The 17152-nt window shown below is 40.2% G+C and overlaps 1 protein-coding gene across 1 annotated transcript in view; it reads left to right on the plus strand.

The window, feature by feature from the left end:
• Positions 1-212: 212 nt before the first annotated feature.
• LOC104166628 (inositol 1,4,5-trisphosphate receptor type 2-like) overlaps positions 213-17152 on the plus strand; it is a 99015-nt gene continuing 82075 nt past the window's right edge. The window contains exon 1 of the mRNA XM_009706636.1: positions 213-281. Within this exon, the coding sequence (XP_009704938.1) occupies positions 213-281 (69 nt within the window). The remainder of the gene's footprint in view (positions 282-17152) is intronic.

Raw genomic sequence — 17152 nt, forward strand, 5'->3', positions numbered from 1 at the left:
CGAGATCGGGCGTGATGTAACCCGGCTTGGACAGCGACGGCGGCACCGAAAGGAAACAGCCGGCCATCTCCCCTCCTCTGCCCTGCCCCTGCCGAAAGATCACCGAACAATGCTTTGTTGCTGCTTGGCGGAGGGCTTTGGCCCTCGCCTGGTTTGCCGTTGCCTCTAAAAGTGGTTTTGCGGGCGGCAAAGCTGACTCTTCAGGTTTCGGCATGATTGACAGGTTAGTCGTCAAGAGGCTGACAGTTTCGGCAGAGGATGCTGGTTTGCAGGCACTACAGGTTGTGCGTGCAGGTGGCCTGTTAGGACTTTTCATAAATTATTTTATATGTGAGACACACTAGTGCCATTACACAGGGATGTCTGTGTAAAGGTGTAAATGTTCTTGCCAATTCTCTGCAAAAAAAAGGTCCTATGACTGCAGGGGGATTAAAAAAAAACCAAAACCAAAATGTGAAGGAACTGGGACAGCTTAAAATTTAAGCATCAATTTTTATTAATAAGCGACTGAGGAACAAATTGACGTAACAGAGCCGAATGACAAAGCAGCGAGTCCCCCATCCCCACCCTGCAACGTTCACCCCATCTTTTCTCCAAAGTACGTTTTGAAATGTCATCGTTCCTCCTCTGATGGACGCTAATGTTCATTGTCTTGCCCTTGAAAAGAATAATATTGCTGCCCAGGAGCTGTGAAGAAACCAAACTCTCTGAAATTTTAAGCTGTATTAAAGCTTCTATGCTTTCTAAGGGCCCAAATATACTGTTTACAGGCAGTCTGATTGCATAGCAGTCAAAACATTTTCTTCTTAAACATTTCCCCTGCCACTACTATAGTAAGAAAATAGCCATTTATAAAGCTGTGCTTGCAACAAAATCCAATGTTGTTTGATAAGATCAGGTATACTGGTTGTGCTTTTGGGGAATATTCAGCAAATAATATCACTTTATATGATACACATTCTATTATCCTGTATTTATTATATTTCCAAGAGGAAGTTACTGTTGGAGTCGCCTTTTTTATGAATAAGCATCACAAAATGGTATTTTTTATGGTGTTTAGAGGTTTTTCTCTTCCTTTCTATTTGTCTTCCTCTGTTCTTACACTTCATCTCTATATACGCAGTTAACATACTGATGTTTAAATATACATTGCGATGTATAGTTACATAACCCTGTCTTGCAAAGTGCTGAAAAATGATCCCTGGCTTTATCTTCTGGCTGTTTTTTAAAGATAACAGTTTTTGTGTATAATCTAGCACTATCAAAAGACAGAGGGAGGCATGCTGCAGCTACATAAGGACCATTTTACACAAATCAGAACAAAAATAATACAAATTATACCCCAACAAATATCATATGCTACATTTCTGCTAGCCAGCAAGTCTTAAATACAGAGTGTATAAATGTGTTTGCTAACGAGTGGATACTGAGTTGATTTAATGAGTTGGTGATGCAGTCGGTGACTGCTCATTATCATCAGAGACTTTAACTTGCTGCAGCAACTTGGAAAATAAATGAGTATAGCTCAGACTGGACTGTGCTGTGAGCAAAACGACAACTTTTCCTCTCTGCAGCTTTAGCAGGCTTCGGTTTCTCCTGCTTCATGTTAGCCATTATGAAGCTGTATTCAGGACCATTTTACTGTCCATTGCTGAGCCATCCAAGGAAGGGTGAGGAAGTGGTCCCAGACCCTGCCTGTGATGAGGAGGGGCAGTGCCCAAACAGGTTAGCAGAATCAGAGGTCTTGACAGCTGGAGATTAACAACATGCTCCCTCTCAGAATAAATGACCATTCTTCTTCCAAGCTGTGGTGAGAGAATATTAGGACTCTGGTTATCATCTAACTGGCATTACAGGAGATAAAGGAGATCTAAAGGTGCAGAAAGCTCTAAATACAGCTTGAGCAGGTCAGATTGCTTGTGAATGAGAGCAAGTCAGGAGACCTCGTTAGCTCTGCCGGTGGCTTGGTATGGTGTTAGACTGGTCAAATGAAAACACGTTGTTCAGATATCACTTATGGAAAGAACATAATGGAAAAGTTCACATTTTTGTAGTTTTTGTAGGGCTTCGTTCTTTAGGTATCAATTCGCCATCAGAGCTGTGGGTTAGTGGATACTGCAGAAGCACAGCGTGTAAATAGTAACAATGAAATTTCTTCTATTTTGGAGTTAGTAGAAAACCAGTGTCTCTCTAGTTTAGAGTATAAATACAGTAGAAGAGGTTTGTGTGTTTGCACTTTGAAACAAAAGTTCTTTATCCTTACAATATACAATTAAAGATAAAACTGATTCATTTTCTTCCTCCCTGGTACAGAGTTTTAGAATCTGGTTCTGATTGCTCGTGCTTTGCTGCTAGCGCACAATTTTTACACAGTACTGGAACTCAGAGATGTGCGTAATGAGACTTTAAAACTGTGTCGAGTTTTGGAAATGTTCACCTGTTTTCAAAAAAAAAAAAAGGCAACCTAGAGAGAGTTTTAAAAATAGACCAAGTCCTCCCGGAATTCAATTACAGATGCCTGCCAGCTGCTTCTCCTGCTTGGGACCCGCATTTCTCGCTTCTCTGTTCCTCTGGATGTTCCTTGCAGGGGAGCAGCCCGTGTGACATGACTGATGAACAGACAGATTGGAGAGAGAGGTGCTGGGGTATGGACTCCCCTGCCATCCCTCCATCCCACCTGCTGCTTGGGCTGTCCTTTCATAGTCACGATTTGAGCTGTGCAATTGTTCTACAATGTGGATACCAGCTGTGTGGCTACTGCTGGGACTAGCACTTTATTCTCAGGCTATGTGCAATGACTTTTTGAAAAGCTTTTTATTTAGGCCCTGTAGCACTGCGTCTTACAAAAAACATTATAAGAATCCCATCTTCTTGGATCTGTATTCTGGCTGAGTTCACAGGCACACATTACATCCCCCATTTGATAAAATACTGAAGTGCAGACCCTGAGCAAAATTGCAGGCTTCATTTCCCCAGAAAATACATGCAGATTGTAATATATTTGCCCATAAATACATATGCTGGATTCTCCCATAATATGGACCCTGCCCATAAGGAACTGTTTCCAAACTTGTAGTGCAGGGTCAGGAAGAAAAAAAAATAGAAATCTGTGCTTACTTATGAAAGTACATGTACTGTCTTTTGTTGTGTATCATCCTTTTTGGTCTGGTCACAGATGATTCAGCTGTCCGGTTCCAGGAGAACATTTTCCAGCAATGTTGTTTGGATGTAATCCTCTCTCTGGTATTGTCCTGTTTTACCCCCATAGGCTTTCTGAGCGTGTGTGCCCATCTGTGTGTGGCTGTGGCAGGAGCTTTCCATCCAGTCTAGCTGTCTGCAGGATCTCACTGGTTCTGTGCTGTCTCGCTCTCTTGGGTATCGTTTTACTCTTTGATTGGGAAGAATATGGTTTGAGGGTTTGTGGCAGAAATTCATTTACTAATTCATAGGGGAGGGAAGTGGGGGAGGGGAGGGAAGGGAAATAATTCTTTGGTACAGAACAACAATCCTCCAAGGACATAGTTACAGCATTTCTTGTTAAAGTACAACGTGTTTGTTTTCAAATCGTGTAGAAAATGCAGTGATTCTGTGGCTTAGGCTATTGCATTCTTAACACACAGCTATGATGCTGGGGCAGATACAGCTGTTCCTGGGCTGAGCAGTTCCCTGCTTCATGGCTGGTCCCACTGATTTCAGGGGGAAAGTACTTATTCACAGGTCTTCATGTAACATGATGTTGCTGCCAGACACGGAGACATGAAGTTGAATGCTATGTTGGATTTGAGATTTCTCAGTAAGTTTTAATTTTGATGCAGAACTGCATTTAATGAAGAACCTGATCCATAGCTTTTGGATTCAACTATGGGATGTGCCTGCTTACGGCAAGCCATGATCCCCTGCATTAGGGATCCCTAGGCTAGCTCCACATTAACTCATTAACTAATTTCACTAGCAGCATTGTGCAGCTTCTCTTTCTGGTGCTGTCTTGTTTCGTGCTTTCTGATGTTCCTCTCTGTAGTGTTGCATGGATGCACCCACGGGCTCTCAGGAACTGGATTCAGATTTGGTGTTAAAATCAAGCAGTTGTTTGCTGTTTGCTGTATTTTTTTTTTTTCTTCGTAAGATTTTAAGTTAGGTTAAAAACTGATACTTCCAAATTTTATTTTTAAAGGAGCCTGTGTGATAAACGTGATCAGGCTGATGTCTGAGAAGCAGAAGTGCACATAGCAAGTCACTGAAGCTGACAGATTTCAAAGGGCTGTAGCTGCTTGTGTAAGCCACTAGCTTGGATGGTTTGATGTAATGCTGTTTGCAGACAGTGTGGGGATTGCATGTGCCAGTGCTGTGTGTTGCCAGACAGAAACCACAGCAATTCACCCTCAACAAATTACCACCTACAGCAAGGACAGCAGCTTTTAAATGAGGAGTGGGATTCTTTCTCTAGGAAAACACCAAGGAGTTTGCTGTAAATCTACCTAATCTCTTCATTAGAAGGGCAAGGAATAGCAACAAACCTCAGCCAACATTGCACATAATGAAGTATTTTTAAAATACTCTCTTTGATGTTGAACTTTAGCACAGGCAGAATCCAGAAAAATCAGGTGGCACTTCTTACAACTCGTACAGTGTTAGAGATGGTTTTGAACCATGTAATTTCTGTTATATGTGAGACTTTAATGTGCGTTTCCAGTACCTCATTTCCCTCTATTTGGATGGTAAGATTAATATTATTATAATTATAGCTCTAGCCACTTACAGGCTTCTTTTGGATGGTTATTTACTTAAAATAACATTTTGAGGAACATAGTGGGGAAAATACCAAGTTAAAATTTATATTTGATTCTTTACTTCCTTTTCTTACCTACTTTACTAATTCTTCTCATTCATATCTTAAGAATCAAATTGACTTACGACTATTGAGGTTGCCTGTGTGTGGATTTGAGGGAGGGGGTGTCCTTCATGGGGTGCAGACATGCAAAAATAGATACTTGGGATTGGATTGTTTTGTTGTCCTGATAGGAGCACCAGATCAGGGAGATGTAAGGTGGCTTCCTTTGCACCTGATCCAAATCCCATTAAAGCCAGTGAAAAGATTTCTAATGTTATTAGAGCCATGGTGGGATGACTTCAGCTATACTCTCCTTGTGCCCTTGCTGCTAGCATTGCCTGCTCGGTGTTCACTGGGGGCTGGTGTCTGGATTCCCCTCCTTTGCGTTAACTGAGCAGCAGAAAAGGATCTGTCGTAACAAGTAGGAAGTTTTCCACCTCTGCCCACCAAGAAACTGGTCTTTACTGGTTTAGAGGTTTCTCCATCATTGCACCTGCTCCTCACTGTTACAAAACTAAGGTAGCTGTAGTACAGATGTTGACGGGGAGAGCTTAGATCAGAACTAAGGATTATTTTTTTGCCAGTAACTCTGACTGCGTGGGGACCTAAGCACCCACACTGCTCTCAAATAAGCTAAGTGGGCCCTTGGCACTGTGTTACTTTCAAATCTGCCTACTTAGTTTGCAGATGGAATCAGTTACTTTGGCATTTATGTGATCTATATTATTTCTTCTTGTAATTATGGGCACAAAGAAAGGCTGGTATTAAAAAAAGTGGTCTCTTGTGGCGCAGATCTAGGGTATTAGTCATTTGGATGAAGAGAGTTTAGTTTTTGCTCGTGCCCCTTTTGCATTTGTACAGTGTGTGCCACAAAGGCAAAAGATGGTTCTGTGCTAGCAAAAACTTAGGGTGCCTTCAGTGCAAAATTTATTACAGTGTATGGAAACACTCACTGCCAAAAACATTTGACAAAGCATGGAGGGAGTACACTTTTCTCTGTTATAGGCCTGCACAAAGGTGGAGGAATGCATGTTGTTTGATTATGAAACATTGTAGGTAAGCACATCTGTATTCAACTGAATCTTACGAGCTGAATGCACCTGACAGGCACACCTATCTGCATCTGAGATCAGCTCCAATTTCTCTGCTTACTTCTGAGCTTGTAACTCGCAGCTCTTCCAGCACATTGTTGTTTAGCGGCTGTGCCTCATGAAAGGGTTTGACTGTTACAGCTTTGCAATACATACATCTGTAATCTTGTTGTTGAAGCATCTTAAGTAGTGATGTAAGAGCCAGCTATGAGCACTGTGTTCGATGCGTGTGAGCTCCTAGTTGTGGAATAGTTTATATTATCATAAATCTCCTTGAGATGGATTTTTCATGCCCTGAAATGTAGCACTATCCTCACCTGCACCTGAACTTATTTTCTGTATAATTTAACACCAAAAGCAGGAGAAAGCGTCTCAAATGATTTCCTGTGAACCTTTGCTCTAGGTGAAGAAGGAGACAGTTGCATTCGCTGTCTGAAAAATGGTTGACTGTTGGATCAATAGATAGTTCGGTGGACAGGGATGAATATCTTTTACCACTGTTAGACACAGTGGTATGAGGCAGATTTCTTTTTCTATTGAGAGTGTCTACCTGCCAGGTGGAGTGGTATTTAGACCAAGAGATAGGCTTGCAGTCGTGAAGCCATGCTTGTCCATCTGAGAAATCTGTGGCATCTCTGGGCTACTGAAGGCATTCAGTAGGCACACAGCTTACTGCCCAACAGGCACATTTAGCAGCTCCCCACAAAGACCCCGTGATCTTTGGAGGATGTGGGAATACAGTAAAACATTTCATGTGAAATAGCTGTCCTTTAATGTAGTCAGCATGCATGATACCATAAATCCTGTGGTAGATATTTACAAAGTAACTTGCGCTGTTAAAGGGAAACTTTAAAAGGGAAAGATTTTTGTAATCAGTAACTGAGTTATTTTAACTCTGACTGCATCTCCTTCTGCCTGTATTGTGTTGAATCAAGTTTGGAGTCCTAATTTAGGTAAAACTTTAGGCAGGAGGACAGTATTCCACGACAAGCTGTCTACCTGCAGGTGCCATTATCATCAGTGCAAGCCGAGGACCGTAGCATCTTTCAGGAGCGGACTATAAATGAAGGCCTGCAAGATCTGGCCATTTGCTCTCAATCCTACTTTTGTCTTTCGCTTTGTGATACAAGATTTATATTCGCATGTCAAAAAACAGATCATAATGGTTATCTCGGAATTCATTGTTATTTTGCAGTGTTTTTATGAGGCCAGTAGCCTAATGCTGCAAAGTTGTTTGTAATGTTAAGCGTCGACACCTAAAGCAGTGAGGTATCCATGGTAACTGTCTTGCCTGTACACGATACCCCAGGCTGCCTTTTCACACAGGTCAGAGCACGCACATTCCCAGATACTGACTCAATTTAGTCTGCCTTAAACAACAGGTATTTTTAAAAAAGACAGTGGCTCTGACTTTTTTTCTAATAGAATTTCTTATTTAATTAGCCATTTGAGCCTCTGCATTCTGATAGTGAAAACAATATAAAAAACCTTTGCCACTGTAAATATGTCTATTGCTTGGACCTATTCAGATTAAACCTAAGTCTTGTGCTGAAGGGCTTTGCAGCAAGGAAATTCCAAATTAAAGTTTCCACTTTACCACCAAAGAGTCAACCTAATGTGAAGTTTACAACAGCACGATTTCATCTAGGTCCTCTGTCAGGTACCCAGTATACTCAGTTTCCTTTGACTTCTCTTGTAGTTGAGGGCGCTCCAGGATTAGACTCCAAAGATTATCCTCCTTCCGTCCCCATCTTCTTGTTGATTTGCAAAATACATGTTCGTTGAAGATTTGTTTCTGTTCTAATCTATAATGATTTTTTTGCTGTTGTCTGAGGTACTTACCTGCATATACCAAAGCCTCAGGAAAATTCTCTGCAAAACTGAATGCTGTGCTTGGAACTTTTTTCACCTGCCAGCCTACTTCTATCTTATGCTTGTCCTGTCCTTTTTTTGACATAATTTTGCTTCATCTTGGTTTGTTCTGTCAGCTCCAATGCTTTTGCTATAGTGAATCATCAGGTGTGTTTCTTCTGAGTCTTCAGGTTGGTGATTTGAGTGTGGAGGAGGAGGAACAGGCTCAACTTTTAACTAGATGCTTCTTTCTCAAATGCTCACTTGCCCTTTTCCAGTCTCTTCCAGAGCTGTTTTACCAAACAAGGAGGCATGATCAGCAGAGTTACTGAGGGGGAGAAGCTACAAATCAAGTGTCACATGTATTATAATGTGTCATTGGTACAGCCAGGGGACAGGGAGGAAAAAGGCAAATTCGGAGGGGACAAGATGGAAGAAAAAAGATGGAAGACAGCAAAGCAGGAGAGACAAAATCCAGATCCTCTCTCGATCTTCTACATCATCCTTCTGCACTGTATAAATCTGTCAAGCTTTTGGCCGAGTCTCAGCAGCTCTGGGTGCCACAGATAGAATACTAATACTTGTTTCTACGTATAGTGAATTTTAGGCCAGAGAAGGACATTAAGTATGTAGGTGGAGGCACCTGTGTGATGTTCAGTCCTTAGCAGTCAAAAAACCATTTCATCATCAACTGGACTCACAGGGAGACAGAAAGGCACTTAATATGTATAGGAAACCAATTTATGTAACAAAGTCATTGCAAAGTTGTAATTAATCAAAAGAACTGAACATTGGTGACATTCTGGGCAGTGTTATTTAGGGCTAAATGGGGCATCTGCTGTTCATAGGCTGTCATCAGAACTGAGAAGTCTGATGTTGTGGCTGTCTCTGCCATGTAAAGACATTCCTTAGTGTCTTAGAGGTTGAGGTATTTTGGACTTTGTTAGTACAAGAACAGAAAAGTCATCTGTGGGAGGCAGAAGGACAAGTTTGGAGTGTTACCTGGCTAGGCAAGTGAGCATGGGTACCCAGGTCAACACCAGCAGAATGTCTTGCCAAAGAAGGGAGCCTAGAGCTTCTCTCTAAGAAGCTGGCTTTTGTTCAAAAGCTAAAGTGTTTCTACTTGCCATCATTTTTATATAAACCAGTAGCATTTTACTTAGCAAAAGTGAAGACAGGTAGGGGAAATGCAGAACTTTTTCATGTTAGGATTTTGGTAGGGTTCTCTCTTGTTATGGCAATTCTGCTTTTTGCCTGTTGAATGCAGGGGTCCCAGCTGATATGTTGGGTCACTATAGTGCTCAGCTCTGGGTGTCTCCTCATCAGAGATCTCATAAAAACAATTCTTCTTTTGAATCTATGTTACAACTGCGCTGGTTTTTGGATCCAGTACAGATAGACTTGGTACACTTCATGTTCTGTTTTGAACACATGCGGTTTGCCAAAGAGGATCAGACCAGAGGATTAAGAGTGCTGTCTCGCTGTGTGGCCATCACCAGATGCTTCAGAAGGTCTAAGAATCCCCACTGTAGGCAGAGTTGAAGTTTTCTATTCTTCCTGAAGTCTTGGGATAATCCTTAACAGTAAGATCATAAATCTGTGGCCCCTAAAGCATGAGATTTTGTCTTCTTTCCCATAGTTGTTTTTTTAACATTTGCTATTGTAACTGGTTTTGCTGCTTGTCTATAGAAATGCCCAAATGCTCTTTGAGTCTTGCTGAATTCTTGGCCTCGGTAACTTCCCATGGTAATGAGTTCTGCCATCTAATTATATGTGGGTTAACAAGTATTTCTTTATCACTTATTCATTGACCATCTTTACATTCCATTGAAAGCCTCTTCTTGGGTGGGAGAGGAAACCGGAATTCCTGACTTCCCCATCTCTTCACCATTCATACTTCACTGCTGTCACATCTTTTCGTCTCTTTTTCCAAGTTGAGCAATCTCAATCTTTAATACCACCTATTTTCCACACCTTTGTGTCCTCCCAGCAGTTCTCTGAGCCTTCTAGGAGGCGGCAACCTGTAGTAAACACAGAACTTCAGGTGAAACTGTGCCACTGATCTAACTTGGGCACTAACTTTGTCTATGCTATTTCCCACCCTGCTCAACCTTTTAACAAGGTTTTCACGAAGATACGCTAACTAAATGCAGCAGCAATGCTGCATTCAGAACAGAGGATTTTACTAATAATCAGAATAGCATGAGCTGTGAATTCTGTAGCCCCTAAGACTGTTGGTGGATTTTATTTTGTATTCATTCAAAGCACCAACTGGCTGGCATGTGTATACAGTCTCATTTCCAGTTATTGTAACTGTAAAGTTCATCTTGGTTTTCATAATGCCATTGAGCCTAATGTTGGGATGTTGCATGGCATTTATCAGAAAGATGTCATTAGTGGGGATATCAGTAGTCTTGAAACACAGTAGAAAAATTTGCAGTCAGTTATAGGACCTCCAGAGCAGGTTTTCTGCAGTCTCACTGTCAATCTATGCTGTACTTAACAGCTCTAAAGAAGCATATGACATTGTATTTCCATAGCTACATGCTGTGCATGTAGGAACATTCCAGTGATAATATATTTTTCCTTGGAAGCAATAGAAATTTAGGCATTATAAAGGCAACAGCTTCATAATAAATGCATACTAAAATATATTATGGTGAAACAGCTACTGCACATGTGCAGCAATCTTATCTGTGACATAAATAACTCAGCAATTTTAACAAATATTAAATATAAATGGGCAATTTAATATTATGGGTGAACAGCTTGCATATTAAATTTTATATAAACATGAATCTGTCTTTTAGTGGTGGGAATTTGAAAAGCTGAGACAGCCTCATGAAAATGTGTCTTCATCTCCCCCTTGTCTCTACCTTTGATCAGCTGATTTAATTTCGAGCAAATTTTGATCCTTTTTTCAACCAATTCTAGAGTCGCTTCAATTTGTGGTATTTTTTTTTTTCCTGTTCAACCTAGAAGAGAACCTTTTCCTGATCTTGTGAAACTTAGCATTTAGAAATTGCTGTTGCTCCGATAAATAAGATGACAGCTAAGAAACTGTTGAGCCTTGGCATGACAGCTAATATACCTCTGGAAGTTATTAAAAACAAAATGTTACTCTCTTAACAATGTTTCAGTTTCCTTCAGCAACCTTGGCTTGTAGAAACAGTTTATGAAACTTCTGCTGCAGTGTTACGCGAAGTCAGAATTATTTCCATGGCACTCTTCAAAGGACATTATTAGGTTTATTTGTTTGAACTGATGAAATCTTAGACTCCAAGAGTGGAAAGCTGATATTGGCCTCTAATTTAAAAGGGAAGATTGAGAACTGCTTTGAAAACAGAAAGGTTTTTCCTAGTAAAAGATGCCTTCAAAAATCAGAATGTCTGTCTGTCATTTGGAAGAGATGGTCTGTTATAAAAACTTCAGATATGCCAGGAAAGACGAGCTCCAACACCAAGTCACTGCAGTTTTGTGAGTCAGTAGGTAGAAGCCAGGGTATACCTTAAATGACCCTGGATAGATTCTTAGCTTGCTCACTTCATTAATGACATTAATGGAAGTTGAAGTAGCTTGGCCTAATCTAGGGTCTGAACCAAGACCTGATTCCTCATTCCTAGGGAATAAACCTGCCAAACGCTTTTTTCCAGCCTCCCAGGGAATTCAGCGCTCAGGTTATCCTAGAGCCCAACCCTTCCACGTGGCAGCACAGCCTTTGCTGGAGCAGAAGCAGAGCTCAGACCTTCAGTAACTTTGTTTTAGTTGTAAGATTACCCATTTCTCATACTTTATCAAGGGGTCCTTTCCTTGTAGTGTGGCCTCACCTTGTAATCCTGGATCACCATTAAATCTTAGTTACCTGGGCTCCGTTGCTGGCAGTGGATGTGCTGATTTGCTGTTTGACGAAGGGGAGATGCGGCGCTTTGCAACGATAGCTAAGTCTCAGCAGCGATGTCCTTGCGGAGTGTCAGTAGCAAGGATCGGAGCTCCTCTTAGCATGCAGTATCAACAAATCTGCTAGAGGAGGTTGCTTATTATTTGCTTGATGTTTACCACCTCTGACAGTCAAAGTAATGAATTGGGCTCCTAAAAATGATGAAACTGCTTTGATTTAGTTTCGTAACGATCAAAAACCCAACAACATATTTTAGGATTTTTTTTTTTTTGGCCTTCTGGCTCTGGCCACAGAGATTTCACATTTCCAACTACTATTCCTGGGGTCAGGAGCACTACAAATTGTGGGGGGTTTGTGTGGGTTTTGTTTTGGGGCTTTTTTTTAATGTGGACTGGAATTTTCATACAAGAACATACCTCTAGGTGCTGAACTTAAAGTGCCAACTATCATGAAAAGGATAGTACAGTAGGGAGAGTTGGCATTAGTGGAAAATTCCCAATTAAATTTACTGGAAAATTATTCAAACTGCTATTTTTTTAAAAACTGTGGAACATGAATTATAAATATTTTCAAATTATTCAAATTAATAAAGACTAAGTGCTAGATTTGTAGTGTTGTCTAACTTTGCTATACTTTTCTGTTAGTCTGAAATGCCTGCTAATTTCATAGGCATAGTGAAATCAGTGCAGTAGCTGGCTTTGCTCCAGGTGGGAATTGTTCTCCTGTGCTTAGAAATGGAGGAAGGTGCTTTGTTTTCTTTGCCAGGCTGTGCAGCATAGAGCAAAGGAAGAAGCTGCCTATCACTGCAATTAGCACTTAGGACATCTCATCCTGTATCTTGACCCCATCCAGACTGTTCTTTTGAGCTGATGTGTGCTCACTTTTCAGCAAGGTAGATGCTAAGACTATGTTTCCATATACTGTTGATAACGCTGGCAGTTTAAATATTGCTGCTGCCGTGAACTGCCACAGGGTTGGCTTCCTTTTGCTATTCCAGTTTTGCTGCATGGATAGGAGCTGCTTAAATATGTTTTGACCAGCTGTTTTCCTTTGCAGTAGCCACAGTCTGTGCTAGACTGTAGGAGTGCAAACTCACTTGGCCCAGCTTTGTACGTTGGCCTTGCAAGAATTTAAAGTAAATTCAGGCAGGTCTTTCCTTTTAAGCTGTTTAAGGCCTGATTTTGTACAGTCTTTAGGCACCTAAAAATAGAAGTATACTTGGAGGTAGATTCGCGTGCGCACACACACACGCACTTGATTTTCTCCTTAATGCCTAAAGTCCAAGAAATCAGCGATAATTCAGTATCTGTTTTCATCTAAGAATGCAAGGGGCATTTCTCAGAAGCATCAGGTGTGTTGATCATTTTGTCAGGCTAGTTCTCGGGGCACTATAGATAGGGTTGCTGATCACTGTCAAAAGCACATCTGTAAATGATGGGAGGACAGAATCTGGCACTTCCCTGTACTGAATGTAGTGGTGTTCAGGCAAGAATGAGTGGCATTAGAGGAAAAATAGTTGGTTTTGATGAGGTCTCAGGATTGTTTTGAGACAAGGCACATGTCCCATGATTATTTCGCAAGGTAGTAAATGCTGAGAATTAGTTTTTTCTAGTATCACTATTTAATAATATCGACATACAGAGCTGTTCTAGCTGAGTAATTAATATTAACTGGGAATGTTTGTATATATTGGAGAAAGTGGCACAGGTCACAGTTTAATGACATTTCCACAGTAAAACCCCAAACCCATGAAGTACTCATTTGATTCAAATCCATTGAAAAATTTCCAGAGGCCTAGTAACCTGGATTGCAAAATAATCCTGTTAACCTGGTTTAGAAAATGCATAGGTTTCTTCAAACGTAAGTGATGTGAGTACCTGGAATGCCTTAGAACAAGTTCTGTATTTCTGAAGTGTCTTCATGGATCTTTACTAGTAGACAAGGATGAAGTTGAGAAATCAGTGGAGCTGGTGGTGGGCAGAAATGAGCAGGTGAAAACTGAAGGACAGAAGTGCCTCCTGAGCCAACAAGTGAAGATCCTAGCATATCTAATTCAAAATAGGACAGGCAGTACATCTGCAGTGCATCCCTATCTAGTAAATCGGGTATCTGTAATACTTTGGCTTTGAAGTTCAACATAATAGCAACATGGTGAAACAGAACAATGTAGTGAAAGTACTATTTGGCCACTTCTATTATTTTTCCCTAGCTACCTGTTTCAAACTGCTCTTAAAACGTCAAAGCACAGTAGTGCTCATAAGTATGCATCTGGAAATTAATTGTCTGTTTTGGTAAATATTCACATTAGGACACTTAGGGGTAAATTTTTCTTGCAGAGCATGGGGAGTTCCACACAGAAATCCTGTTAACAAATAATAGGATTTGTGTGCATAACTCCCTGTGCATCACTTTGAAAGTTTACCCCCTGCAGCATAAGAGTTAGATAATTTTAGTCTTTAAAAATTATGCTTTTCAGATCTGTTCTTTTTCTACAGTATCTTATTGATGATGCAGTCATAAATACTTCTGAATAATCGTGATCAAATCTTACATTGTTTTCTTTCAGTGATGGGGAACTTAGGTTATTGTGTGTCTCAATGCTTTGTCTTGTATTGGAGAAAGTTGCAAAGGGAAAATTACATAGGTACAAACATGATCTGTTTTGTAAGTGCACAATTTATGACTACAGATGGAAACCACGTACATACAAATATATATACACACATGTGGGGATTTTATATTTGGACCAAAAAAAGGACATTTGATAGCTAGTAATATTTTATGGGCCAATAGTAAAATTTTATAATATACAAAATCAAACTGTATTTTAAAAATGTGTTCTTCGCAGTCTTAAGTCTGAGTGCCCCAATGCTGAGATTTTCACTAATCGAAACAATTTTTCTCTCCTGCTCCACACAGTGGAGACACTTTTTAGAGATACTGCCAAAAAAAAATAAAAATCTTTTAATATGACACTTAACTGAGTTTCTTCAGGGTGCAAAATTGGACAGTAACCAGGTAAAAACTGGTTTTCTTGCAATATATCCAGCATTCTTTTCACTATCCATATTGAAAATAGACTGGCAATAGCATTTGTTTTGCAATATTTTGGCACTTAAGCTTCCAGCTTTCTGTTGAACCTGGAACTGCAAAGGAAAGAATTAAGACTGCTAAAAAAAATGAACTACTTTTTTAAACCACTGTAGCTTGGTTTTAGAGAAGCGTTATGCTTGTGGTTCTTTATTTTATCTGAACCTGTTAATGAATCTCTGCATTAGTTACAACCTTGGGTTTATCAGTTAGCATTTGTGATGTAGGCAATTTGTATTAAGACGAGTGGGATTAATACCAGATTTGTGTAGGACTGAACAATGGCACATTTAAAATGTGGGGTGTCTCTGCCTAATGAGAGACAGCTGAGAGGTGTGGGTGGCCAGTTCTTCTCTCCTAGGAGAACTGTGTCATCAAGTCTGCTGTATATTTTTTTTCTTTTTAGAGTTGTATAAAAACTTTTGCCAGGCAAAGTACGTGTCTGCTCCTTCTCCTTCTGAAGTTGCTGGCAAATCTCCCGTTGATTTTAGTGGAAGCAGAGCTGGACACCAGCTGGACCCAACCTCATATTTAAAAGTGCTTTTTCCCTGGGGTGAATAAACGCCTCAACGTGCAAATAACTCTGCTGTTGGGTGTCACATTTTATTGGTGAAAGTACATCAGCTTCAACTATCAGTTGGTATGAAAACATCTTGTTGCAAAAAGATCAAAACCAGGGAAAAGCTCACTCTGTGTAAAAACAAACAAACAACCTCCCAAAACAAACAACCGCCCCCAGCTCACAAGCCCCCTGGGAGGTGCTGGCATCATGAAGACAGAAATTTTCCACTTTGTGGACGTAGTAGGAGTCAAGACTCGGGTTCTCTTCCAAGCTCATGCTTGTGCAACACAGTGCGTGTGGTAGCTCTGTGCCTCAGTTCATCCATTTTGGAGATGAGAAGATGTCTGTGCCATCTTACATTTCAGGAGCAGGTTGACTCATAATTTAAAGGGTTCTAAAACTTCCATGCGTGGTATCTTCACAGAAGCCACTTGCACAAAACTACTTCTGCTATCATGTTTTGTCTCCAAGGGAAATAAGGGAACAAAATAGTTTGAAAATGGGTGAAAAACATTGAAAAACATCACCCTGAAGCAGACACTCAGACCAAGCAGAATAGAAATTTTGTTTATAAATTATGAGAAGAAATATATAGAAGTAGATGATTTTAAACAGCTTTCATAGAAAGCCAGGCTTCTAACCTCATCTATATTTACTACAGGAAAAGGTGGCGTGATGTCTTCATAGATTATGTGAGATGACATATTTTTGTCACCCAGCTTGTTCTCCTAATGTAGACCACAAGATCTTCAAATAGTTTCTGTCTGAGAAGCCACCTAGTCGTGATTTAGTAACTGTCAGCAATAGAGACTATCACACCTCTTCTTAAGCTGTTCCGATAGCTAAATGCCATTACTGTTACATAAAAATAAAATGAATAACCCACAAACTGAATAAGCCAGCTGCCTCTACCTCTTTTCTAGCTGAATTTCTCTGTCTTCAGCTTCTCACCAGTGTGTCTTACACCTTTATCTTGTAGACTGAAGTCATCCATTATCAGATTTCTCATGTAGATAGTCACAAGCAGAGTTCATGTAGTTCATGTCTAGACTGATAAGCTCAGTAGTTTGAAAGCCTTGAATTTCTGATGAGAAGGCATGTTTTATTCTCTAATCACTCTCATGGAGCTTCTCCAAACTTAATCCAGTTTGTCAGCGTTCTTCTTGAATTGTGGACACCAACTTGTGATGAAGTCAGTATTCCTACAGTAGCGTGCCCCTGCATGTGGAGAAGTAAAATAGTCTCACAAATCCTACATAATAGCTCTTGTTATCCTTTCCAGAACCATGTAATTTGGGGAGTTGTCATTCCACTGATTTTTCTCCAAGACCTTCCTTTCTTCCCCAGAGTCATGGCCGCCTAGAACAGAGTCCTCCAATTTTTGGTGTTCTGCATTTTATTGTTATTACATCTATCACTAGATGTACAGAGGTTTGGACATGATGTGAGGCTCATATTATTTGCTTCTAGTCAATTTAATAAATGATGCCTAAATTGTTATTGGTGACTTGACCTCATCCCCTTTTCTTCTTGTGTCCTTTCTAAATGCTGTTAATAATTATTTTCTGTATTCTTCTGTTTCATTGAAAATAAAATCAGGCAGACAATAAATACTCCATGAGTTTTCCCGTTAGAAGTCCATACAGTCATTTATGATTTCTTGCTTTAAATTGCCTGTTGAATTTCGTTAGTCACTTAGCTGTTAAGCCATTTGATAACTATGCTTGTGGGGTTACTTAATCAAAAATTTTGCTTTACAAGGTTGTGTCACACCACCAGTTCATCAAACTTTACCAGAGTGGTATTTTCATTAGCAAAACCAGAAGATGATC

This window comes from Cariama cristata, unplaced genomic scaffold (assembly GCF_000690535.1).
Source record: "Cariama cristata isolate BGI_N322 unplaced genomic scaffold, ASM69053v1 scaffold15540, whole genome shotgun sequence".
Taxonomy (NCBI): domain Eukaryota; kingdom Metazoa; phylum Chordata; class Aves; order Cariamiformes; family Cariamidae; genus Cariama; species Cariama cristata.